We start from the raw sequence: 26,226 nt of genomic DNA, 5'->3' as shown, positions 1-26,226 counted from the left end.
TATATTAAAACAGATTTTTAAATTTGTAATAATTTCATATTATTTGAACAGCAGTGTGTAGAAATTAAAATAAAACAAGATGAAAAGTATCGTTCATTGTTATTTTATGTTAGTATTAAGTAAAATTCAGTATTAACATACAGAAACCTAGGCTAATAGTTAAGTGTTACCATTAATTAAAATAGATGTGGTCCATTTGTGCCCTATTAGAGATAACTGAAAACACCACTAGCTTTGTGTGAGAAAGTGATTCAGAAACAGTGACCACATCGCTTCATACAGATGGAATAACTTTATTGTTGTTAAGCTGAAAAGTAATCAAGCATGCAAACAGCAGATTCCTCAGCTGCGTAGAAACGTCCAACTGTTTTATTGAAAAGCAGAGGAGAAACAATCCAGAAGGGAAAAAAAACAAAACAGATTCAATATCTGTACAGATGAAAGTATAATACAATATATACCACTATTGTACACTGGAATACAATATATCAGGAGGGCAGCAGTCACAGAGAAACTCTGTTACATGAAGCAGTAAAACATCTCTTTGTGCTGCTCTTCTTTACAACAACAATATCAATTATTTTCAAGAGCTAATAAACACGCCCACACAGAAAAGTGCTCTGGTATAAATGTTGCCGAATTTAAAAAAAAACAAAACAAACATCAACAGCAACAAAAAAAAAATCTTTTAAAAAGCAAAAGCTCATCAGGGCCTCTACCATCATCATGCTTCACTTGGCCTTTGACCAAAGTCAGGCCTCGTTCCAATACTCCAGTTTATCCTTCTCGGATCCTCTGTCATACGGCACCATTGGGAGAAGTGTCACGCGCAAACACTGCAGAGCAGAGCTGGGGAGGGTAGAAGACTCGTTAAGGCTGTTAATAACAGGGTTGATCACCTGTTTGTTTTTTTGGCAACATCGTGTTAAATGCAACAGCTCAGCAAAGTTTCAATAGATATAAACGGAGTTCAACAATCTCTAGGATTTTCCATCTGTTTTTATGTTCTACCCAGTGACCGAAGCACAAAGATCAAGAGCTCTAGTAATCAGTTTTACTGTAATTTGTTTTTGGTTTATATGAATCAGTTGCCAAGGTGACAAGAAAAATCTGTTTAGAACAGAATGTGGATATAATTTTTTTCTGAACTCAAACCGTCCTTGACACGCATTGCCCTATACTTCAGCATTTTTATTATGGCCTAACACAGCTAACAATATTACCATAAAGCTGAAATCAGAATATCCTGAAAGTATCACCAACTCTGCTACTTTCCATTTGGATTCAGCCAAAATCTACATTACATTCCGATACTAAGTAAACCTGTTGGAATTGTCTTGTACTGAACAGTGTTCAAAGAAGAAAGGACATGCAAAAGTGCACAACAAAACCAAATAATAAGCCTGAACGACTCTGGGCCGCATTAAAAGCAACATTGTCAAGAGTTCAAAGGCCAATCGGAGATTTCAGAACAGAAACTTGCTCTCAGATCTACGGATACTCCATGCGGACCTGCTGAGAGAGGTTTCTGAGCTCTACGTTTGTAGTGGGACGTTTAAGTGAATGTGAAATGCTGCTAGAACTCTTTTCCAGGCTTTTACCCATGTAGTGTTCTTTGGATATACAGCAATGCATTGTGGGAAATACAGGCTAGAGAAGTGCAAAAGATGACTACATCACTGAGCTGACACCTGGTTTGTTCCACCGGTCACTACTAGTACTAAGTGCACACAGGGCTGAAGTTTAGACTCAGTGAGACAGTCAAAATTTCAAATTTGATTGTGAAGAATTAGGTTGTAATTACGTTGATGACAGAGCCGTGAATCCAGCAATGAGGGTCAAAGTGCACTTTGATTATATAAGTACTATGCATCTGCATACAAGCAAAGCTCAAGGGTGATCTTAAAGGGATAATTCACCCAAAAATGAAAATTCTGTCATAATTTACTCACCTTCATGCCATTTTGACATACTTTCTTCTGTGGATTTTAGTTTTTTGTCCATACTAAGAAAGCCAATAGGGTCCAATGTTCATTATATGGACAAAAACGGTTCAAAAAAATCTTATTTTGTGTTCCACAGAAGAAAGAAAGTTGTACAGGTTTGGAACGACATGAGGATGAGTAAAGGAATAACAGAATTATCACTTTTAGTTGAACTATCTCTTGCAATAAATTAGTGTGTGCACCATGTATATATTTTAAGTGGATGAAAGCCAACACTCACTACCCTAAATAATCACTTCAAATTTCACATCTTAAGACTTTGAGAATATAAGGAATGCGTTTTGCACTAAAAAGACGCATACGTTAGTAAATCGGCTGCACCCTTATTTGTTAGTCGGATCACAGTGTGTGTGTGTGTGTGTGTATGTGTGTTATGCCAGGAAGCTCACTCTGCTGTAAGGGTAATGAAGCATCAGGATTGGTCCATGGGCTCAAAGTTGCTGGGAGGCTCCGCCCCATGACTCTCCATCTCCTCCTGTTTGTCAGGAGTCTCTTCTTCCTCCCCATCATGCCTTGCTGTTGCATGCTGGCGCAAGTGTTTGTCCATGGACGCCTGTATGTTTGAGACCATCTCCTGCAGGCGCTGCCGCTGGGCCTCGATCACGGCGGGCTCCAGCCCCATGCCGCGGCCCTCGCGTAAAGTGAGCATGCCCGGGGCCACGCGCACCAAATCCTCCCCTGACAACGTTAACCCTTCGTCGCGAACGCTGCTGCTGAGATCCACACCACTGCTGTGTTGCCGCCTGATTGGTGGGTGTTCAGGAGGGGCGGAACCCAAGGAGTGACCTTTGCCTTGGAAGGCAGTGACGTTCTGCTCTTTCTTGCGCACCACACCACCGGCGCCCAATCGCAGGCTGTGGGCGGGGCTTCCCTCGTGGCTACGGGAGGCTGCGTCTGAGCGGAGTTGTGAAAGGGCCTCCTGGACGAGCTCCTCCACGTCAGGGCCCACTGGAAAATGACCGGCTGTGTCCACACACAGCTCCAAACGCTCCTCTGATGAATTGAACACAAACGTCTTACCCGACAAGTGGGGCAGTGTGCAGTGCTTCCCGTCCAACAGACCTTAACACAGAAATTGAGAATATTAGTTTCATACAAAAAACATATTATGATATTACACACCTGCTAAATTGATTGCTACTTGATTGCTTCATTGATACATTCATTGCTACTCAAATTTTTTTTATACAATATTATATTGTAATTTTTGGCACAAATGTTCGTGTTTATTTGCACAATTACAAACAATTTAAGGTAGTACAAACAATGTCAAAATAATTTTTTGTATTGTCAATTTAATTTTACAAATGTTTACTATATCCTTAAATACGATAACAATATCTATCACGATATACAGTATACATTTTTTTGTGGAACAATACAAAAAAACACAACCAAAAAAAAAATCTGAAAAAGTATTGAAATATGTTTTTGACTAATATATATATATATATTTAAATGCTTAAGTCAAACAAGAAATATTTCAGATTCTCCACTATTTCTAGGTCACTAATCAAATTAAATAATTAAATTTGTGACCATGATCATGTGAACGGTTAGATGTTCTTGAATCTGATGAAGCACAAGATGCACTTTGGATCATTCTCGAATAATCCTGGAAAACATGGCTATCAGGTTTTACACAAACTTGTGGCTTTCATGCAGCTCGAGTCCTGCTGTCATGAAAGTAAATGTAGAGACAGACCAAATACTAAGACATTCTGAAATGTATTTTAATTTCTCAATTAAACTTTTCACTTAAATTGTTATGCTAATAATATAATTTGTAATGAATGTTTTTTTAAATTAAATTAGAAAAATGCACAAGATTTTCACTACTGTTCTCTGACCATAGAGTTCCACATATAATTATAACTATATATAGAAATTAATGTTTAATCAAATATTTTTTTTTTTTTTTTTTACTCGGCTGCATTGCATCTCTCAGCCAGTGGCAGAACAAACAAGATTCTGGGATAAACAGAGGGTCAGTTCAACATCACAAACCATGAAAATGATCCTGTATATTTCTCAAATCCCATCCTATTGACAATATTGGTTTTGCACATTTTATATTTATTGCCTCAATGTCTCATGGCAATAAAGCACAATTGGGAATTTTATAAACTGAATTGAAACGGTGTGAGAAAGAGGAAAAATAACAGACTACCCACCCATGTCTTTCTTCACAATATTGTAGAAGACTCCTCCTTGCTGGAACAGGTGAGGCAGTTTCTTCGCATAAGACCAGACATCTTCACCTGGAGGAAACAGAAAGAGACAGGAAGAGACAAGATATCAAATCAACAGATTCAGACCTTACATACAAGGTTTAGGCACAATGCAGAGTTAAACTAGTAATCAATACTGATGAAAGAGGGCAGAATCTCAAATTACAGAAGAAGAATTTTGACATTACAACGAGTCAAAGAGACAAAAAGAACACACATACACAAACACACTTATGTAGACGCTGATTCTAGTATGAGACAGTCAGTCTTACTGTAATTTCATAAAGCATATCATTTACAGAAGGGTGTTTCTTACCCATGAGTGCTGCCAGGAGACAAAGTGATGACATCTCAAGGTCAATGTTGTCCTGAAGTTCCCTGCTACTGGTGCGACTGAGGTGTGTGTCAGAGTGAGCGTGAGTTTGTGGTGTGTGAGTCTGGGTCTGGGTCTGGGTCATGCGAGTATCGGGTGAGCTCTCTTTTAGCGCTTCCACAGAGATGCGGTCGCCATGCTGGAGTGCCACTGGCTGGTTCTGGTCCTCAGGACGGGGTGGGGGCAGCTCTCTAGGGGGGAAGCCGTGTCGGATGCACAACTGTCCGGACGACAAGTTGAAGACCTGGATGATGGAGTTCTGGAGATCACTGTAGGTGGTGTGCGGTTGCAGCGTGAGCATGGCTTGCCGGCCATCGCTGGTTGTTACTCGTATCTTCTTCTCTCCGCTGGTGGGTGGCACTTTGGTGGGCGTGGGAGGAGCAGAGGATGATGAAGATGAAGGAGATGACGGACGAGGATCCTGCTGGCGCACGCGGTCTGTGCTGCGGCGCTGGGAGAGGGCTGCCTGCTCGCTGATGCTGTGCTGCAAGACCCTCTCAGTTTTGCTCATCACCAGCTCCTCCTTATGCAGGGTTTTGCCCTTCTGTCCCGTCAGGATGATTTTAGTTGGAGGGCGTGAGGCCGATTCACTCCCGTGTTCCCCGTCCTGCGCGTGAGCACCTTCGATGGCAACCGGGTTGTATTCGTCTTGGCTCCGCTTGGCGGTGTGATGCAAAATGGTGTTCACAACTTTTTGGACTAGGATCTCGCTGCCAAACTCACCGGGGAAGTGCTTCGTGACGAGCCGCATTGTCACGTCGTAAACGTTGCTGTTGAGCGTCTGATCCGTTTCGTACTGAAACCAGTAAACGGTCTCTCGCACCACACGGCCGGCCCACTCCAGAGTGATGGGGAAGGCTTCGGGAAGATTTTCATACTCCTTCCCCTCCCAGAAGTGCTTGAACCCACAGCCGCACTTCCCACCCTGCGAGCGAGTGTTGGTACGGTCTCCGTCCAAATAGACTACAGAGCCGTCGCCATGTACGCGTCGCACCGAGGTCCCGTGACACCAGGTGCAGGCTGCGAGCGAACTGAGTTTGTAGTCAGGCACGAGCACATCTTTTTCTGGGTTATAGGAACAAACCAAACTATTCAAAGGAAAGCTGTAATTCTTGTCCGCTCGCAGTGTCCCATGAGTCGACTTGGCCAAGTTGTAGAGTTTCCCTCCAGGGATGAGCCACTCCGCTGGCACGTGGAGTTCAGAAAGGGCATTGCAGACAAGGCAGCGGTGGAGACGGCCCTCCTGAACGGATTTCTTCGCCGCTTCTGTTACCTCCTCCGGCTGAACGCCGATCACTCCAGTGCGCCGATATATGTACTGGTGGACGTCGGCGACAAGAGCGGGGTGGATACCGTGCTTGTCCATGAAGACGTCCTCCATTGCGCCTACGAGCCGCAGCAGGTACTTATCCTGCAGGCTCCGGTCCCCCCCGATCACACAGCTTCCACTGGAGTCCAAGCTCACGTATTTGCGAATCAGCTCTTGAGGAACACCCCAAGCTTTCGGGAGCAGCGCAGCAGGTAAACGGGGCAAAGCCAAGCCCTTGATGCCCACTAGGGGCAGATAGTGATTTCTGCCAGAGCTGCTCCAGGCGATGCAGATGGGTTTGTTCAGAGTGCCATCTTTTCCTCGGCAATGCTCCTCTGGAACCAAGCCCGGCAGGAAGGTGGCGGAGTAATCGCCCGAGCTGCGCATACCACTCAGTGAGTCCAATAGGATTATGGGTCTGTGTAGTACATTCGCCAGGCCGAATATGTGGATGTTCCGCAGCCCCAAAGGAACGCCTTCTGGAGGGATAAACAACGGGTCACACTCGTTAATGATGTCTTCCCATTCTGCGGCATCTATAAAGTCCTGGAAAAGAGCTTTGTAGCGGTCAAGGTACTGATTGAAATTGAGTTTTAGGTTCTCTCGAAGGGCATGCCAGAAAAGCTCACGTCCAACTAACGCCCTGGACACGGCGTGGACCAGGCAGTGTCCGTCTCCATCAACATGCACGGGAATAAGACACTCTCTATTCAAGTTTGCTTTCTTGATCTCCTCCAAAGTGTCATGCAGGTAGATCAGGCTCCCTGACCGATCCCGTCCATAGCCAACAGTGGACACATGCTCTTGCTCGATGAGAAATGCACGGTCCCCAAGAAGTGAGCAGTCAAAAATGTCTCCTTGGTTCATTTCCTTCAAGAGTTTGGCAGTGCCCGTCTGTTTGTCCATGCCATAACGGGTGAGGATGGGTGACAGCAGCTTGCAGTGATAGTTGGACAGTCCCATCACTTTCACCAGCTCTGAGCCCTTTTTGGGAGGGCCTGGCACACCCAGCAAAGCATTTCTCAGCAAATTATGAAGCACTACATCTGGGTCAGTCACTTCCTCCACATTCGCGAGATTCTTCTGCTCGTGTCTCTGGCCGCACTCAGTGCACTCGATGCTCATGGAGGTGTGTGCGGGGAAGAAGAGCTTCGCCTGGCACTGCGGGTCCGGGCACATCCCGCATAAAATGCGCCTGTCCTTCTGCTTTGAGCCCGGAATCAACGACATAGTCCAATCTGATATCTCTTCTGACGCAGCGGTTTACAAAAGCATCGCTGTCTAATCAGTGACGGGCAATAGAAAATTATGTCACCTCACGCAGTTTCTGTTTTCCAGTAACAAACACAACACGGAAGCGGATCTGTAACACAGCGTGACCCTGTGGGGAGCACAAAGCATGCCGGGAATTGTTGTTCACAATCGTCATTGGTCTAGAGGTCTTGCAACGACATTATTTTAAAAAATAATAAGTAAAAGTCATTCTACTTTTATAAAACAATGATTGAGTTGTCTTTTATTTATTAAGTGTCCTATTTATTTACCACTGGCTGGGACGTAGACGGATACGACGAAGATGTTCTAAAAGTGACTTTAACAAAACTACAATATCCACAATACAAAGAAGGCCAAAGGTTGTGTTGTGTTTATTGAGTTCAGCAGTCTTTATGGGCGTGAGAATAAACTGCAGTTGTTTTAGATATAACGGGATCAATGTAGATTGCTTATTTATATTTCTCTGTAACAGAGGAATGCTTTCACTGGCTGAAGAATTAAAAAATAATGTTGAGATATATTAGGCCATGGCAAATAATAATTATTTATTATGTGATCAAATATTTATATCGATAAATAATTTTCTAATTTAAATAATACTTCTTCTTTTTTTTTGTAACAACAGTAACGAGAAACCAAAGAAAATAGTACAAATTAGTAATTAAATAGCTTTAAAGAAGTTGGCAGTTTGACATCGTAATTTTTATACAGAACGCTAAAAATCATTTGTCATGCGGAGGAATGTTCATAATTCTCAGGAAAAATTACTTTGAATATAATCTTCATGTTGTACGTAATTTTCAATCAATCATTAATTCTTACGAATTATGCAAAACGTGTTCATAAAAACAGTAATAAAGAGCAAGCTATAAAATTAGTCTTCATGAGTTGGTATCATCAGTTTAAAATGCTATTTTTAGTAGGCTACAGAACGCCATAACATAATACATAAATCATAGTGTGGAGGAAATGTTAATGACTTTTAGAAAAAAACTCATGTGATGTAGGCTATTTTAAACATTAAATAAACCAACCATGAAGATTAAAAATCCACATTTAAAGTATACGTGAGTTTTTTTTTTTTATTACAGAAATGACACATGCACACACACACACACACAAACACGAAACGGTGTGTGCAATGAACAGAGAGTGAGGGTATAGGAAATTTAATTTATTTTTCTAATAAATTCAAAACCTTTTTTTAATTTCAAGGCCTTTTCCGGGATGGCATAGAAAACGCCACGACCGAACAGCGTTTTTCCCTATGGTTTTTCCCATAGACAGTATGTTTTTTCCGCTTCTGTCTATCCGAGAGTTATATAAATCATCAGCAGCAGCAGCAGCGAGAGGAAACCATAGATAGAGGAGGAGACAGGAATAGCGGAAGTGAAAGACAGGGAAACAGCGCTCTGTTGTTTGTCTTTCCAGTGTGACCGGTGGCCAGAGATCAGGGCAATCCGATAAATATACCGTTTATTTAAAACATTTGATTATTTCAAATATAACAGATTCAAATACCAGATGACACATTCAATTTCCCCAATGAAACGAGGACAGTACAATTTTCTGTTGAGATTAGTTCGCTATAGAGTTTGCATCAGCTAATACCTTAGATTCTAGGTAAATAAACAACTCAATAAGTCACGTTATTAACATGTCTGATATCGATGTGATCTGATCAAGTGGTTCTTTTGTGGAGTGGAAGAACAGATGTATTCAGAGTCGTGTCAACCGAGGATTATACTTCAGAGTTTCAGCACCAGGAGTTCTTCAGAGAGGTGTGTGTGATTGGTCTATCGGTGTGCATCAAAGGTTATGCGAGGCATAAATGTTCCTATAGAAATAGTTTGTAAGGCTGGTTCATAAGTATTTGCACACCCATGCATGACTTATAATGATGTCTCAATGTCATTTAATTAGATTCAATGAAATTCTACCCAGTATTAATCTATTATGGATTTGCAGTTATAACACCAACTATATAATCTAAACTTTGAATTATATATGCATTTATTTATTAAATTTTTTACTTATTGTGTTAATTTATTTTTTCATGCTTAATAATAATAATTGTATTTTCTTGTATCTACTTTCATATAATCTGTGTACAAATTCAATATGCCTTCTGTAAAGCATTTAGTAAACAATGTTATAAATAAAGCTTTACTTACTGTTACTATAGTTATTTTTTTATAGATATTGTAGTAACACTTTACTGTAATGTTACATTTGTTAACATTAGTTAACCACTTTATCTAACATGGACTTACTATAGAAAATCCTTCTAAAGCATTTATTAATCTTAAAGTTTCATTTTCAACATTTACTAATACGTCAGACTAAGTAAAATCAAAAGTTATATCTGTTAATATGATCTTATGCAGCTGAGCTAACAATGAACAGTACTTTTATTTGCTGAGTAACATTGACAAAGATGAATAAATACAGATCTATTTCTCACTGTTAGTTGATGTTTGTTAATGCATTATCATAAACTAGTGAGACCTTATTGTAAAGTGTTGCATATATTGTTTATGAATAATAAGCTATATGCATCTGCAGGGGGCGCTGTTTATGTTTGACATGCTTTGCTTTAATATTTGTATGTATTCCAGATGGATGAGGTATTGGAGAAGTTTCTTGAAGATCAGAAGACGAAGATAGCAGAAGAGAAGGCCTGTCTGGAACAGGAGCCCCCTTACATGGAGATGAGGGTGAGAGTTGGTGATGGGGATAATGAAAGCATGATTGATTTGTCATTATTGTAACGTTGTTTCATTTGTTTGATGTATCAGAGGCGGACAGGCCATGTTCTCCAGAAAGAAAACATCCCTCCATGCACAAGTCAGCAAGGTACAGCTCTGTTAATAAGTCTGTAATTTAATTCCTGTTATATACATACCTGGTTTTAAAGGTGTGTATGTGTAATTTCAACGTGTAGATGGATTGAGTCTGCCGCTCGGAGATGAATATGAGAGAAAGAAACACAAACTGCAAGAAGAGCTCAGGAAAGATTACAGGAAATACATGGCAGAGGTGAGACAGACTTACAGTATACATGCATGCACACTTGTGCCCTGTCCCTTTAAGATCTTAAAATGTCAATATTCAAAGACAGTGGGTCTTAATCAGGAATAATTGCATGGATAATTTTGTATTTGTACACACAGGAGAACTTCTCTTGAAACGTCTTTAAGCACATGAATTTGTTCTAATATTCATAGATTTGGAGTATTCTAAATGAGCAGCTGCAGGTTTGAGGTTAGTCAGCTGTATACAACATGCCCAAATCATTTCCATATAAGGGCTTTCTTGCACTTTACTTTCCAGCCTTTCGCCACTCTCAGCAAACATATGACGCTCTCTAAATATGCGCTCCTGTCTGAGAGCACACGCAGAAAGATCCTCAAGCAATGCCAAGTGTGCCTCAAAATCAGTTCATACGCATTGAACACCTTTTGTACAGACCCAGATTATTAGTTTATCTCATTAGTTAGCTGTACATACACGCATCTGCGTTGACAGAGAAACCTCACAGCTCAAGCTGTAACACAGTTGTTTTTACTCCACTGTAAATTATGGAATATATTTAAGATTAAATATCTTATATAACATTTAATCTGGTTTCAGTTGTTCCTAAAAAATTGTATCAATGTAGAATAATTTTTAGTACAAATATTTTTGAATCATGATTTGTTTGTGAAAACGCGTGTACGTAGATTTCAAACACACATTTGTGTGTATGCACACTTAGTGAATGAGACCCACTCTTCATTTGTGTCTCTTGCAGAAAGATCACTGGGATGCTGGTGACATTCACACAGTTCCAGAGAGAAGAAGAATACCCAAGGTACAGTTCTGGATCAAAAGCCTGATTGTGTGTGTTTCTCTCCTTGTATATGCCATATGTAGCGCCACCCCCTTTTCTGTCGTGCGCTCGTTGTGTTCTGTCTTGCGTTTTGTATTTCCTCAGTATGAAAGTAAGATCTTACGGATTTATGAATGAACCGCTCATTTTAAAATCTAACCAAGTCTACTGACATTTGTTATGACCTCCGCTTCAAACAATACAATGCTCATGATCATTTCCGTTAACTTTACAATAAGTAAATCCACTTCACAGGCTACCGGTAATTCTTCTTCTTCATACAATATACAGAGCTGTTGCAAAAACGGAAATTCAAACACTGATGCAAGTAGGAGATCCAGTCAGATGAGAAAATCAATTAAAATTTTATTAGCAGCAGACGTAATTGTGAGCCTCGACATTTAAAAGGACATTTAACGTTAATTCTACCGAACTACCCGCAAGTGCTGAATTACTACTTCCACAGGTCAGTTTATTAGACTAATTAAACTTGTGATGTAACGCAGCCCTGTTTCACTTTACACTATCACACTAAACTTGAGTGTGTTGAAAGTTATAATGTTATTCTATGTGTTAGTCTGTTGGCTATGAGACGAGCAGTAAGCTAGATCAACATTAGAATAACATAACTTACAGATCATATTCTAACATTTCATCTTGTTGAACTATATAACATTGATTAGTTTTGTGTACATTTGCTCACCTGTCTAATAAAGTACATACAAGAGCTCTGTCAAGTCGAAGTTTGTCACGTACGTGGAGCTCTCAGCGTCTCGAAAACGCCACGCTGCTATTGATCCTCGTTTTAGTTCTCCTTTTTCTCAAAGTCTGCTTGCCATTGTCCATAATGTTTGAACGAAACAACAACAACAGTGTGCAGCTAGACATTACACACTACGCATTTGTCCAGGTCTTTCGCCATGGTTACTATGGCAGTACTTGAACGGAAACCAGGGATAACGCGGATATTACGTCAGTGACAGGCGACAAGTGAACAGGGGTTATCATTTAATATTTTATTAAAAAATTCTTACATATTGTACCTTTAATAAAGAAACATAACATGAACAGTTAAAATCCCTTCTAATATTTCTAAATAAAATATAAATCACACTCGGAGTACAATATTCTTGCCTACAGAAAAGTAAAGTTGTTGAGAGATCTCTCTTTGTAAGACCTTTTGGAAAGGATTGACTGACCTGTACAGAAATGTATCTCTCTCTTATGCAATTGCTTAGCGGAACAGAGTTAAGTTCCTCTTTTCATCATATAGCCTATGGAGCAAAGCATCCTCGCCAGACACAGCAATAAAAATTAAACTGGTCTTGTTTCCTCTTTACTCTATATACCAGATTTCTTGTCTGCAGACCTGATAGTTAAGATAACATCTTGTATAGCTTTAACAAAAACATCTTGTTCCACTGCGATCTGGCTTGTGAATCTCTTTTAGACTTCTGCTTAAAACATCTTACAGAAAGAACAAAAGGTTAACCTAAGTCAGCTACATTGAGACATCAAGATTAATAAAAGAAAAGCATTGAACATACATTTGAAATGATAATACTGATAAACACATCAAACTATATGATTTCTTAAAATATGATTGATTACAGTTGATCAAATGATATTTAAGATATAAATGATTAAAGGATAAAAAAGGATTAGTTTTTTTTCTTTTTTTTCTGACTCATCAAACAAAGTTTTCAAGATGGCTGCTCGCTTGCATAAGGTCTAAACCCCTTGTGAAAAAGAAGTGCGCTTAATTATATTGTGAATATGTGAAGAAAGGCCTAAATCCAAATTTTTCATCATATAAAGCGATCAAGTTTCTTCAGAAATGTTGGACTAAACCGCTGAATTCATATGGGTTAGTTTTATGATCTCATCAAAGTGTCTGTTGCGTAGCTTTCAACGGAGGGACAGAAAGCTCTCAGATTTCATTAAAAAAAATCTTGTGTCTTTGTTACACAGGTTACATGTATTTACTATAATAACTATAAATTAGGCAGAATTATAACCCTAAACCAAACCCTGACCCTCATAGTTTGTACATGTAGTTAATTAGTATTACCTAGTACTTAAATGGATAATTACAATGTAACAGTGACACATTAAAATAAAGTGTAACCCAGATTTTTTTCAATTTTGGGTGAACTAACCCTTTAAATACACTTTTAAAAGTGCACTTTGTAATAATATATATAAAAAAATATTTTAAAGTATATTTTATATCATTATGGTCCAATAATCGTTTGTCATGCTTTAAAGAAGTACGATTATTTTGATGTGTTGACTAACATACTAAATTACTTGATTTTATTTTTAACTGTAGTGTGATATTCAATATAAATATATTGTAAATGTAAATACATTGTATTTTAAATGTGATTGCACATAAGACATTTTTTGTAATTACAAATATATTTAAATACATGACTTTCAAGTTTCAATAGAAATTACATACAATTTTAGTTAAGCACCATAAATGTTTGTTGTCAGTACATTTGGCTGTAAACTAACCATATTTCAAAGACAATAGAAGTAATTATGAAATTTCGTATAAAGATGTATTATGTCCTTCCCAAGCTCTCTTAAGTTCAACTAATTACATTTATAAATGTAAACTATAATACATTTTCATGTAATTGCAAATAACATGCAATTAAGTTTTTAGAAAACATTACATTCATTTTCACACATAATAGTCTTTTTAGGGAAATTATTTCCACAATAAGTACTTTTTAAAAAGTATGCTAAAGTGTACTTCTTTTTCACAAGGCACTGCACAGTTACCGTTCAGTGAGGTTGAGATTTCCCTGACTATTCTGATACACAGTAAAGCAAAATGTATTTTGATTTTATTTAACACAATATTTATCACACCTACTGAAAAGTTCTATGGGATTGCCATGTTTTTGTACAGAAATGGTAAATTCTGGTGATGGTAATTCTGTAATTAATAAAAATGGTAATACTGTGTACCCAACTCCCCACTGTCCCATCCTTCTGATATCTGTCTGCCCATAAGAAAAGCCTCATCATCTGTTACTGTATCATAAATTACCATGATATTACCATCTGATATTATTACTGCACCATGATTCTCTCAGAGTTCTGTTTTGTATGGGCAAGTCTCTCACTCACAAAACGCTTGCTCGCTTTTTCAGACGGTCCGTGTGCGGAATGTGGCCACCCTTACAGAGGTGTGTGGTCTGGGATGGGGTGTGTGTAGCTCTGAGGAAGACTGCAGTGATGAAGAACTCATACTTTTACAAGGGAGACGACATCAGAAAGAGAGAGACACCAGGACAGCAAACAGGTGAGGACACCCAGAATTGGTGACTCTTTTCGTGTTCTCTATGGACTGATTTTTTTGTATATTATTTATTTTGATTGTATATATTAATTGTATTATCTTTATCTCTGTCTTTCTCATAAGAAGAGAAGAATTGTACACAGAGACAGGGCATCACACGAGCAAACTACAGCACAGAAACAGGTAAAAGACACATACTCGGATTACATTTCTTCTTTTACAGTATTGGCAAGCTGGACGCCTTTTTTATTAGTATTTTGAATGGCAGAATGGTTTGGACCCACATTTATCACTGCTCTTTCACTGTTGTAGAATGTCGGCATCCGTTGCGACCCAAGCCAATGAAAGATCTGTATCTGGGGCCAGTCAGGACACAGTTTTCACAACTGGAATCCTAATAGGTAATAGTTCAGTATTGTGATTCTGATTGGTTAGAGGTCCTTGTTACTGTTTTGATTGGCTCAATAATTGGAGAAGTGATACTTCATTCAATGGAGAATGATTCTGACTTGATTTTAAAGGGATAGTTTGCAAAAAAATCAATCATCACTTACTTACTCATCCTCATGTCGTTCCCAAAACTGTTTGGTTTCTAATGGTCTCCAAATATCTCCTTTTGTGTTTCGCAGAAGATAAAAAGTCATACAGGTTTGGAACGACATGAATGTGAGTAAATGATGACAGATGACAATTTTTTTTTTTTTAGTGAACTATCCCTTTATCTGACATTAACTGATGCTCAGGCTTCTGACATGGCTGAATTTGATTGACAGGTGCAACAGATCTGGAGTCCGCACTGAAGAGGAGAAAGGAGCATTATAGACATGAACTACAAGAACAAATTTCAGAGAAACAGAGTCACAGGAGGTGTGTGTTCATGCAAAATTGTCTTACTGGTGTATTTGGTTGGCGTCATTACCTCAGTTCCTCAGAAAATTACAGTTCTGACATCGTTTACTCACCCTCATGACGCGTTACAAACCTGACTTCTTTCCTCATGGATCATAAAAGGGATGGTAGGGTGAATGTTTATGCTGCTTTCATGAACAACCTGTAATTCAACTGTTTTTAGGGGAAAAGAACTGGACCTGAGAGTTGCGAGAGTCACAGATGCTGAGAAAAAGGTAACAAGGTGTGTGTTTGTGAATGTGCACATATTTGGTGATGTTCTTGTGTTGATTTTCTGGTCTGTTCCTTTAAAGCAGGTCTTTGTGAGTGAGGCGTCCGCATACAGAAAGCAACCTAGGGATGACATCTTCCACCTGGACACTGCAGACCCTCTGTCTCCATGCAGGTATGCATTGATATACTCAAGTGCACTCACACAAACACACATTTACACATGCTGTACTTTAAACTCACAAACGTTTTTCTTTCTACAGGATGCCTTTTATCCCCACTCACCTCCCATTCCTTGCAGATGCCTATAAGACTCCAAATAATGATTCTGAGAGTTTGCTGAGCCCCAGCAGAGCCTGTAAGACACACTTATGACCCAGCAGACTACATTAAATATAAGTTTACTTGCAATGAAGATGAACATGGTTTTGTGCAGTAAATTATTGGCTGATGAGAGCATGAAACCATCAACATTAATGCATTTCGGTGTACATTTTTAAGGACATTTTTGTTTACTTTGGTGCTGTAAACAATGTTGGCATTGTGTTGTGTATTATGGATCCTGCATGAAAACCAGTTTTTAAATACGTTCAGCATATGATTCCCACTGCTACATCATGAGTGTGTGTGTGTTTCCACAGATGGCCCAATAGCGGGAGTTTCTTTTCCAACATCATCAGGAGAGCCACACCCACCCAGTCCTCACAACGAGCACAGCAGAAGCACTCACAGACAGTAAGAGTGCAGCCGACACAGACACTCACACAAATGCAATTTTCCAGACACATTTCTGATTGTAATTTGTGGTTGTTTAGAAGCAGGCACTAACACCAGGTAAAGTTGTCCAGCATCAGTCTGTGTGTTGGATCTGCTAACTTTCCAGCTTTCTGATTGTCATGTTTCTGACAAATATATATTTTAAAATAATTTCTTCCATTTATCATGTACTATAATGCCACGTTCGCGGCGAGGTCCAAGTTGAAATGTCCTACTTACGACATCAGTGAGTTCCAGTTTGTCGAACGTCATGCTCACATGTTGACCACATGATGTCGTCATGACACAACGAGAGCATTTCATGTTTTTGTGTCAATTAAACGGCAAAAAAATAAAATGCTGCCGATCGCTTTGACAGCTGACGAAAAAGCAATAATTAAAGTATCATTGTATAAGCTTAATGTCTAATGTTAAAGTTTGTTTTTACATTTGACGTAAGGTAGCTCCACACTATGCTCGTTGGAAGCAGGACTTGCCGCCATCTTGGAAGTGACGTCAAATGACTCGTCTCACTGAGGTCGGGGTTAATTAATCTGACCCAAGTTCACAGGTCGGATGTCCGACTTTGTGCAGCATTCCAGACGTTATTTATAAGTAGATGGTGGGAAAAATCTCAATTCCAAGTTGTCTGGGATGCAGCATTAGACACAAACAATATCCAGTTTCTCTAGAGTCACTTTGTATTAAAAGAGTCTACAATTACGTTTCCAGCTGACAACAATGACAGCAAACCAAAGGCAACAACTTGATACGTCTGTTAAAACAAGTAGAATGTCTGAGGAAATTTTAATGAGGGGAAAACTATTTCAATAAATAATGGTGAAATTATTGGTAACATTTTATTTTGATGCTCCCCTTTGCATTCTGTTGACTATAAGTAACGTTGCACCCACATGTCAACTAACTCTCAACTCTTCGACTTTCTTTATGAAGTTTTTGTGTTAGAACCAGCTGATACAAACAAATTAGGTGCAAGTTAGTTACGGTAGTTGTGTACATCAAAACATCCCAACTTAAAGGGGTAGTAGTTCACCCCAAAAATATTTTCCTCTGTGCACGTCAAAAATTTTTTTTTGGAGAAATGTTTTTTCTCTTGTTCTGACAATGGAAGTCAATGGGCACAAAAACTGTTTGGTTACCAACATTCTTAAAAATATATTCTTTTGTGTTTCCCAGCAGAAAGACAGTTGTTTGGAATGACATCAGAATGAGTAAATTATGACATAATTTCAATTTTGGGTGAACTATCACTATCAAAGGGGAGGTCATTGGTGCCACCATTATTTCAACAACTTGTAACCTTAATTGAAAATAATTTACCACCAATTCAGTCCAAACTCTCTTGGTCTTATTACCAAAAACGTGTTCTTTCTATTAAACTTTCTTCAGCCCTTTTTTTCTCACCATCAAAGATACACTTTTAAACCATATGCCTGACCTGTATGCAGACAGCTAATACACATTTTAATTTGAGGAGTATTTGCACTTTATTTGTGTGTTTCAGGATGTTTTTGGGAGAGAATGAAGGTGTGGGTTCAGGTCTTTCAATGTTTCCTGCACATCAAGCGCAGAAGAATAGACTCAGCTATAAAGAGGAGCTCAGACAGCAGGTGTGTGTCCTTATTGCATATTAAACAGTATTTCTTTATGACATAGTCAACAGTGGGTTTTTCTTTGTTAAAGGGATATTTCACCCAAAAATCTAAATTGTGTCATCATTTACTCACCCTCAAGTTGTTCCAAATCTGTATGAATTTCTTTCTTCTGCTCAACAAAAAATAAGATATTTTGAAGAATGTCAGTAACCAAAGAGTCGATCGGCCCAATTGACTTAGTATTTTTCCCCCCATACTATTGGGTCCATCGACTGTTATAAAATATCTTCTTTTATGTTCAGCAGAAGAAACAAATTCAAACAGGTTTGGAACAACTTGAGGGTGAGTAAATGATGACACAATTTTCATTTTTGGGTGAACTATCCCTTTAAATATGGTTTTGCATTTATCTGTTTAGTCTAACTTTCTACTTGGAAAAGTGCACTAGAATGCTTCTTAATGAAGACTTCCAGCTTATTAGTTTGTTTATTTGTGTGTGCCCCGTGTGTAGATAGAGGAGCGGGCCGCACAGAGGAGGGTGGACAGAGAGGAGAAGAGAAGACTGGATGCAGAACTTGATGCTGATATGAGAGCATATGAACCCTGGGGAAGGGGCGGAGGTGGTGCACCACTCAGAGACAGCACTGGAAATCTAATCAGTATGACTTATTTACTATGACTTAGATCTCCAGATAATCTGTTAGTAATGAAACTTTTGGCTATAGAAATGATGTGTTTGTGTGTGTGTGTTCAGCTGATCTGAAGCAGATGCACCTTTTGAATGCAGCAGTAGCAGCACAAATACCAGAGAGGCTAGGTAACTTGCTAGCACACATGTTTTAGTTCAAATACAAACATGTATGATGTGTTTTTAGCTAATGTTTACATTCTCAACTAAGTTGTATGCGTTTGTATCTGAAGATTTTGTTGAGACACACACTCCACAGTTTGCAAGAGGAAATGTGTTCAATCAGATGCTGTCACCCCAGCAACTACAGGAGCAAGACCAGTACAAAGCATACCTGAAACACCAGGTACACACACATGCACTGCTGTTCAAAAGTTTGGGGTCGCTAGGATTTTTTAAAGAAGACATTAATACTTTCATCCAGCCAGGACACATGGAATTGATTTGACATTTTACAAAAAATTATTTTTCACATAAATGCTTTTCTTTTGAAGTTTCTATTCATCAAAGAATCTTGGGGGAAAAAATCCACAAAAATATTAAGCAGCTCAAATGTTTTCAATATTGATCATATTAAGAATTGAGCACCAAATCAGCATATTAGAATGATTTCTGAAGGATTATGTGACTGTGGCCTGGAGTTAACAAGCTGACAATTCAGCTTTGCATCACAGGAATAAATTACATTTTAAAATACATTAAAATAGAAAAGTTTTTTATTTTATTCTAATGATATTTCACAATATTGCAGTTTTTTTTCTTCAGTTTTGATCAAGTAAATGCAGCCTTGGTGAACATAAGAGACTTGTTTCAAAAACAAAATAAATCTTACCAACCCCAAATTCTGAATGGTAGTGTATATACATACAGACTCTTCACACTCATAATTCATTAAATTCTTAAGTGTAATAATGTAAGGGTAATATATGGATTAAATTAGATATTGAATCACATATTTTCGATGTGATCATTTTTTTTATCTTTTGGACCTCACTGTACCTGTAAATAAACATAATGATCTTTGTATGTTTTTTTTTCCTTTATATTCTGTGGCATTAGATGGAAGAGAAGCGAAGGAAGCAAGCGGAGGAGAGAGAGCGGATGAGGGCCGAGGAGGAGAGGGAGGACAGACGACTGACAGAACAGAGAGAGAAAATCAGGAGAGAGTATGAAGCGGAGCAGGAGAGCAGGAAACGCAGAGAGATGGAGGTCAGACAGACGCATGCACTCCTGCCTGTCATATTTTTAGGGATGCATCAGTCCCATATCAGCTAAGAGTCAATTTCAGTATTAGTCAATATTGGTATTAGTGCATGCTCATTTTTTTATGTTTAGATTACCTTTTGTAATGCTCACTTAAAGTTGATGTTTAAAATAACGCTAATAATTTAATGACACCATGAATGAATAATTCTCAAAATGAATGTCCATCTTCATTCTGTGTATTACAATGTTGTGATGCTTAAATTTGATGTAAATGAAAAATTATTGATTTAATTTTTTAGTGTTTCATTTGAATAAATTTAGATTCAATTATAGAACTTGATTTAATATAGTTTATTATAGAAATTTGTGCCAATTTATACATGAAAAGTATGTTACGGGTGCTTAAAATACTACTTTTCAATGGACCTTGAACACTGAATTGTTTTGGTGTGTTGATTCCTCTGTTGGTTTTTCAATATATATTTCATAACAAGAAAATTATAATCAACAAAAAAAATGTAATATCAGTGGCCTATATGCAGTTATTAATGCGTGGTCTAATCTAAACAATTGATTAAGTGTTAATGATTTAACAGAGATGTGTTCACTTTAAATCACATTTTTTCCATGCAAATGAAGGAAATTTAAGTGCTTAAAGAAATGGCATCAAATGTTGTTGTCTCATTTTCCAGTGCATGAGCACTCCTAATGATCTCAGTGACCAGCACCGCTGACTTTAAGCAAAACTTTTTTGTAGCAAAAACTGAAGAATGAAGAACTTGCTCGCCTGGCGGAGGAGAGACGAAGGGATGCAGAGAAAAAGAAAAAAGAAGAAGAAAAAGAGAGAGCAGCTTTCCGAAAACAGGAAGAACAAAAGAGACAAATACGGCTGCAACAGGTGTGTGGTTCTCTTCGAGTGTGGATGTGAACTTACTGAAATCAGCTATATTTCACATAAGCTGTACATGTGTGTTTTAGCAGAAATACAAATTTCTGTCATGAAACTCTAGATGGCACAGGCTGATGGGTCCTTGACTCAATCTGCTGTAATCACATCATTCTCTATAGCGCACACCAATTGGTTCCTGCTGTATCAACCTTCAAACACTTCAAATAGCAGTTGCAGCACACTTTCAGAAACCCTCCTCCTTCCCCAGCTCCACCTGTATAGATTTGCTACGGGTAATTTAGGTATGCTACAGTATATTGTACATCAGCAGCTTGTCTTACTTGCTCACAGCAGCGTGTTGTGTATGTATTGGCAGTAGCAAGTCCCTTACTTGCTCTGCAGCAGCAGCAGCAGCAATAACCAACAGCAGTGTAGCAGATCATATCCATTACCATGCTAAACACTCGGAAAGTTGTCACGACAGAACAAAAATTTGCTGTCCATAGAAGTAGTGATTGTGTGCGACTGTTTTGTCATCACTAACTCTGATGTTTTTATAGGTTCAACGTGCGCCATCCCCTCCTATCCCTACCTTACAGAATAAACACCGCAACCCTTCAGACGCTACAGTAACAAACACTTCATTAAACTCAGACATTTACTTGAACAAACAGTGCAAAAACTCATGTTCACTTCACTTATTTCTGTATTCTTCAGGATTTCTCTCCGTTTCGGGCTCCTACATCTCCAGAACACAGAAACCATGAGAGAACAGAGAGTAATATTATTATGAGAATGTTCTATTGACTTTAATTGTTTTTATTTTAAGCTAATAATGTTAGCTATACCCTAACCCTAAACCTGACCATTACAGAAATCATATGTAAATTTTAGATTTGAATTAAAAAGCAATTATTAATTAATTATGTGAATTTCGAATTTAAGTATATTTCAGTTTTGGTCTGGTTATGAACCTTTTAATGTATTTTTTTGGTCTTCTAATAAATGAGCTAATACCATCCTTACAAGTCCATTTTTGAGGGTTTACTGTATTTGTTTGTCTTATCTTCAGAAGACAGAAGTGAGGTCGTTAATGAGCTGAGTGTGTTAAGAAGACGTCTGCGCAGTGAACAACGGCGTCTGGAGGAGCAGCTCTTGCAGACGGAGTGGGAGCTTCTCCCCTCCCCCTTCACTGACAGGTACAGTGTGTTGTGTGTGTAATAAGTGTTTGTTTAATATTATAAAGCAATGTGTTAATCATGTGCCACACTTGATCTGTTCGTCAACCTACTGTGAATGAATACAGCAACAGGTCACTACAGTTGTACTGTGTCAGAGGCTTAAGCATCAGCCTTTCCCAGTATTGGCTGGTTTGTGCTGGTTTTGACTGGTTCTACTAAATGAGCTGTTTTTTGTGGGGTTTTTTGTAGTTAATGAGCATCAGTAATCGTCTGTGATCTTTTAAACTAATGGTTTATAACATGTCTGGAAGGAAAGATACTTGGGAAGTATGATGCATAAAATACGCCCAATGAATTCTAGGTTCGCATGAGTACAGAACTGATAAGAGATACACAAATAAAATATAACTCAAATGGCAGCTTAGCTGACAGAAGTAGGCTACATATTTAGACTTGTAGTTCATGTATTCTGGTCTTAACCAATGTAAGGTTTTAAATCAGAATTGCTTTAAAGGACAAGTTCGGTATTTTACACTTAAAGCCCTGTTTACAGATCGTATCTGATGAAATAGAACGGTTAAGATAAAAATTTGGACACATGCTCCTGTCCCGAGAATTTTAGTTTTATTTCGCTTTTGTGGACCTGTTTTGCCAAACGTGTCACACCCGTGATTCTTCCGTTGAGAGCTTGAATAATAGACACTCCAGCCCAGTTGGTGGTGATAATGCACCTTTGCCAATTTCAAGCAAACCGCTGGCATTTCATTGAATACACAGAAGAAGCAGAAGAAGAAGCGGCGGAGTAATACCGTACCTCACACAGCACATTCAATACAAGTCAATGGAGTTGGACAAAAACTACGATAAAACCTGTTGGAAAGCATCTTTTTCAGCGATTTTTGAGTGCGCATATCAGTGAACACCCCTGACCACTCTGTGAGTTTCACGTCTTTGCAAACGAAAGTTTAATGTGTTTTTAGGAAGGAAAAGGATTGTTTTTTTTGGGGGGGTTAAGATTTTAATCTTAACCGTTCTATTTCATCATATACGATCTGTAAACAGGGCTTTAAGTGTAAAATACCGAACTTACCCTTTAAGTATCCAAAAGTATCATATTCACAAAATGTATATGACTTTAAACAATAGTTCTGTCCTGGATGCTGATTGGTTAGTATGGCTACGTTAATACAATACGACATTCCAGCCTTGTAAAACTGTTCAATACATTGTCACTGTGCAACACTTATAAATAACACTTAAATAACACAACACTTTCATAAATTATGTCTCTAATATTTGAATTATGGACTTTGTCTAATTAGCAAATAACTGACTTTTTTCATTATATAGCATTGTGTGTGTGTGTGTTTGTAGGCCCAGGGTGGATGTGTTTGACATGGCACGCATGCGTATGCCTGTTCGAGGCCCCTCCTCCCGTGGCACTGAGCCAATCAGCTCAAAAACATCCTATGACATCATGTACAGGGGTAAGAATTGGCTGTTATACTGATATAAATCTGAGCTATGAGGATTAAAATGACTCAAATATTAATTTGAGTGTTTGTATGTGTCTGTTGGTATTTATTTCAATATAAAACAGGCCAAAGTAATTTGTAGTTGGCTACAATTAAATATTGTGACTGAAATGAGAGCTCACTTTAATGTTTGGTTTTATGTAAATTCATCTTTCATGCAGAAACTAACACTTTTTTCCCCCCATATTTCTCAGATGCATTTATGCCGCTTCCTAGAACACGGCAGTCTGTAAGTCTTCCTCTCTTATGAATGTAAGGCGTGCGTGTTATTTCCTGTGCTTGTTATTTCCGTTGTGTTCTGCGGTACCAGAAGCAGCTCAAGCAGTTATTTTGATGCTGAGTTAAGACTGAAGGATGTTTAACATAGTAGTTCTGTTTTTCCTGTCACACAGAGGAACAGAGAACTTGAGGGGGGACGAGGATCTGTGCTTCTGTCAGAGAGTGAATTTATCGGTGGGATCACACACACGTTTCTTTAATTGTTTGATAAGTATTTTAAAAAAAAAAAAAGTTATTTTAGTAGATACAGTGGCCCCAAAATGTATTTAGATACTTAAGGCACACTTAAAAATGTATGCATGTTTTTGCATTGTATAACAATATATCAAACCAAATAGAAAAAATCAAAAGAAAAATATGAACACACTTTTCAAACATTTTACAAGATGTTTTTGATAGTTAAATATCACTTTCTCATGCATATTCTGTTTTTTGTTTGAATACATACTGTTGATTTATTGTACAACATTAGATCAGAATGGAGTTGCTTTCCCGCTTCCTCCAGATGTTGAGAGGAAATCTCCTAAGCCATCTGCACGAGAACGACGCAGACTAGCAAACCTTCAGGTAATTCACTTCTAAACATATGTATGTATAGTGACTTCAAATTCTTATAGACTAAAGTACAATTTATACTGACAAAATTGCATGCATTTTATTGTCAGTTGTTTTTTCTTCATGTGTCAGTTGATGTAGACATTACAAAGTGCATTTTTAAAACAAGCTTTTATTTTTATTTTATTTTTTAGCTTTTATTTTTTATTATATTATATTATCTGCAAGTGCACTTTATCAAAAAGTATACTTTTATGATTTTAAGCACACAAAAAGTACGCTTTCAATGCATTTAAGCACACTTCTTTTTCACAAGGGTCTTTATTACAGATATTATGAAGAATTGTCTGATACCTAAAAAGAACTCAACTACATTTCACACAATTCATGATATGCAAATGTTAAAGTCCCTCTGTAGTCAATAATTGTATCCCTTAAAACTCATCTTTGATCACCAAAATTATGTTTAAACAACAAAATTCTTCATGCTTTAAAATAACCACACCCATGCCTCATTTAGTATATGTGATTCTATGAATATGCAAATTAGCTCTGCCTCCAATGACTCACACCAGCTCAGAGATCCACTCATTGACGATCACACAGGTATTTTGACACCAGCGAATTCAAACTGCTTTTTTGAGACTGTCTTTGGTTTACTGCAGTTTTAAAGAGAAAATACTCTGCAATGGTGTTGACTTATGAATTTGCACATGGTTTGTCTTAAAGCTAAAAACACCACATAGACATATAAACCACATTAAAAGCTTGATTTTCACCACAGGGTGTCTTTGGCATTATTTCTGAACCATAAATAATTTTCCCAACCAACATCAACCGTATCTCATGGAAATGATATTCAAAAATATTGTTCACAATTTAAATTTGCCTAGTTCTGCTTTTAAAAGTAGTGTTTGTTTATAAATGCATTTGTTTGAGTGCTGTTTTAATACTGATAGCATCCTAGGACGCACCTGATATAGTCAGATGAGGGGCTGGTTAGTAAGCGAAAAACAGTATGTGACAAAAGAACAAGTATGTTCAAATTCACTGTACCGGTACTCATAAAATAATAAACGAAAATAATACTACTTCTGCCGCGATTCTGAAGTGTACATATGATGGACACTTTACTATCCCATATGGCACTGACACTGGTACTGTAGGGCACAGTATAATGACAACATGGTGAATGATGTCTAGAATACATTCATACTACAGTAGTAAACATTTGAAGTGGATCAAAACCACTTTCAAGTTATACATGAATTTTGAACAATACCCATTCTTGTCTTAGGACAACTTTTTTGATCCACTTCAAATGTTGACTACTGTATATAGTACGTACATTTTTAGTGGTCGCGAAGTAATTCATTATTCGAGAGTGTACGATTTTGGATGCAGCCAGTGTCAGGAACTAACCTACTTGGGTTTTGATTTTGTCACTCCATAATTCCTAATTTTTTGTTTTGCATATGATTTACATATGATGACATCCATATAACTCTAAAATAAAGTGTGTGTGTGTGTGTTTAGGCTGCAGGAAAGCAGCCGGTGCAGCAGCAGTCCCTCAGTATGAGGAAACTCACACTCATCTCAGATACAAACACTCTCAGGATGAAAAGACTACAAGCCTTCGGTCATCACAACACCACAGCAGGTGTGTGTTTGTCTCAGTGAATGTTCTGTGATTCTTTTAAGATCCAGAACTTATTTCGATGATGTGTTTAGGAGGCTGCTCTGATGATGATGACAATGAAGATGAAGCTGGTCGTCGTGATGAACGTTTTACCCTGATGTCTCCTGGCTGGCCCAGTTCCATTGATACAGCCACTACAGAGCCCTGGATTCGAGCGGAGTCGTCCGACACGCTTAGGAGGCTGATGTCTGGCTCTGAACTCTAAGACGGATGTAGGACGGACTATAACATACATGACTGCATATATAGGACATTTTATGTAATTAGATCTCCTGAGCAAATAAAGACTGATCAACAGAATCTGTGAGATCAGCTGTTTGAC

General features: G+C 38.2%; 2 protein-coding genes across 7 annotated transcripts; one reads left to right on the top strand and one right to left on the bottom strand.

Moving 5' to 3' along the window:
- Positions 1–277: 277 nt before the first annotated feature.
- Positions 278–7,353, bottom strand: vcpip1 (valosin containing protein (p97)/p47 complex interacting protein 1). Its single transcript, XM_079614057.1, has 4 exons — positions 4,554–7,353; positions 4,181–4,267; positions 2,396–3,068; positions 278–849 (listed from the first exon to the last, which is right to left on the bottom strand). Exons 1-3 carry the CDS (start codon positions 7,147–7,149, stop codon positions 2,419–2,421), a joined length of 3,333 nt encoding a protein of 1,110 aa, XP_079470183.1. The 5' UTR covers positions 7,150–7,353; the 3' UTR covers positions 278–849; positions 2,396–2,418.
- A 226-nt stretch (positions 7,354–7,579) lies between these two features.
- Positions 7,580–26,204, top strand: cspp1b (centrosome and spindle pole associated protein 1b). Of its 6 annotated transcripts, none has more exons than XM_079613034.1 (29): positions 8,543–8,817; positions 8,908–8,975; positions 9,813–9,911; positions 9,993–10,050; positions 10,139–10,233; positions 10,988–11,047; positions 14,233–14,384; positions 14,508–14,564; positions 14,694–14,782; positions 15,155–15,248; positions 15,454–15,505; positions 15,584–15,675; positions 15,764–15,858; positions 16,142–16,235; positions 17,782–17,887; positions 18,384–18,531; positions 18,627–18,689; positions 18,794–18,906; positions 19,620–19,769; positions 20,524–20,664; positions 21,216–21,284; positions 21,373–21,433; positions 21,728–21,854; positions 23,211–23,323; positions 23,566–23,600; positions 23,764–23,824; positions 24,123–24,217; positions 25,742–25,865; positions 25,937–26,204. In XM_079613034.1, the coding sequence occupies exons 3-29, from the start codon at positions 9,813–9,815 to the stop codon at positions 26,107–26,109; spliced, it is 2,616 nt and encodes an 871-aa protein (XP_079469160.1). In that variant the 5' UTR covers positions 8,543–8,817; positions 8,908–8,975; the 3' UTR covers positions 26,110–26,204. The 6 variants fall into 6 exon arrangements, with proteins under 6 accessions (XP_079469161.1, XP_079469156.1, XP_079469159.1 ...); XM_079613032.1 differs by having other exon boundaries at positions 8,565–8,817; positions 8,897–8,975; positions 14,505–14,564; XM_079613031.1 differs by having other exon boundaries at positions 8,569–8,817; positions 14,505–14,564.
- Positions 26,205–26,226: the final 22 nt, after the last annotated feature.

This window comes from Phoxinus phoxinus, assembly GCF_949152265.1.
Source record: "Phoxinus phoxinus genome assembly, chromosome: 5".
NCBI lineage: Eukaryota > Metazoa > Chordata > Actinopteri > Cypriniformes > Leuciscidae > Phoxinus > Phoxinus phoxinus.
Note: the sequence above shows the minus strand (reverse complement) of the source record. Positions and strands in the feature narration are given on the sequence as shown.

Excerpts from the sequence above, each read along its gene's own strand:
- vcpip1 (XM_079614057.1), bottom strand. The coding sequence starts at position 7,149 with ATGTCGTTGATTCCGGGCTCAAAGCAGAAGGACAGGCGCATTTTATGC. Across the intron at positions 4,268-4,553 it reads TCTCCTGGCAGCACTCATGG|GTGAAGATGTCTGGTCTTAT; the intron begins GTAAGAAACACC and ends TGTTTCCTCCAG. Across the intron at positions 3,069-4,180 it reads TATTGTGAAGAAAGACATGG|GTCTGTTGGACGGGAAGCAC; the intron begins GTGGGTAGTCTG and ends TTCTGTGTTAAG.
- cspp1b (XM_079613030.1), top strand. The coding sequence starts at position 9,813 with ATGGATGAGGTATTGGAGAAGTTTCTTGAAGATCAGAAGACGAAGATA. Across the intron at positions 16,236-17,781 it reads AGCAGAAGCACTCACAGACA|GATGTTTTTGGGAGAGAATG; the intron begins GTAAGAGTGCAG and ends TGTGTGTTTCAG. Across the intron at positions 21,855-23,210 it reads CCCTCCCCCTTCACTGACAG|GCCCAGGGTGGATGTGTTTG; the intron begins GTACAGTGTGTT and ends GTGTGTTTGTAG.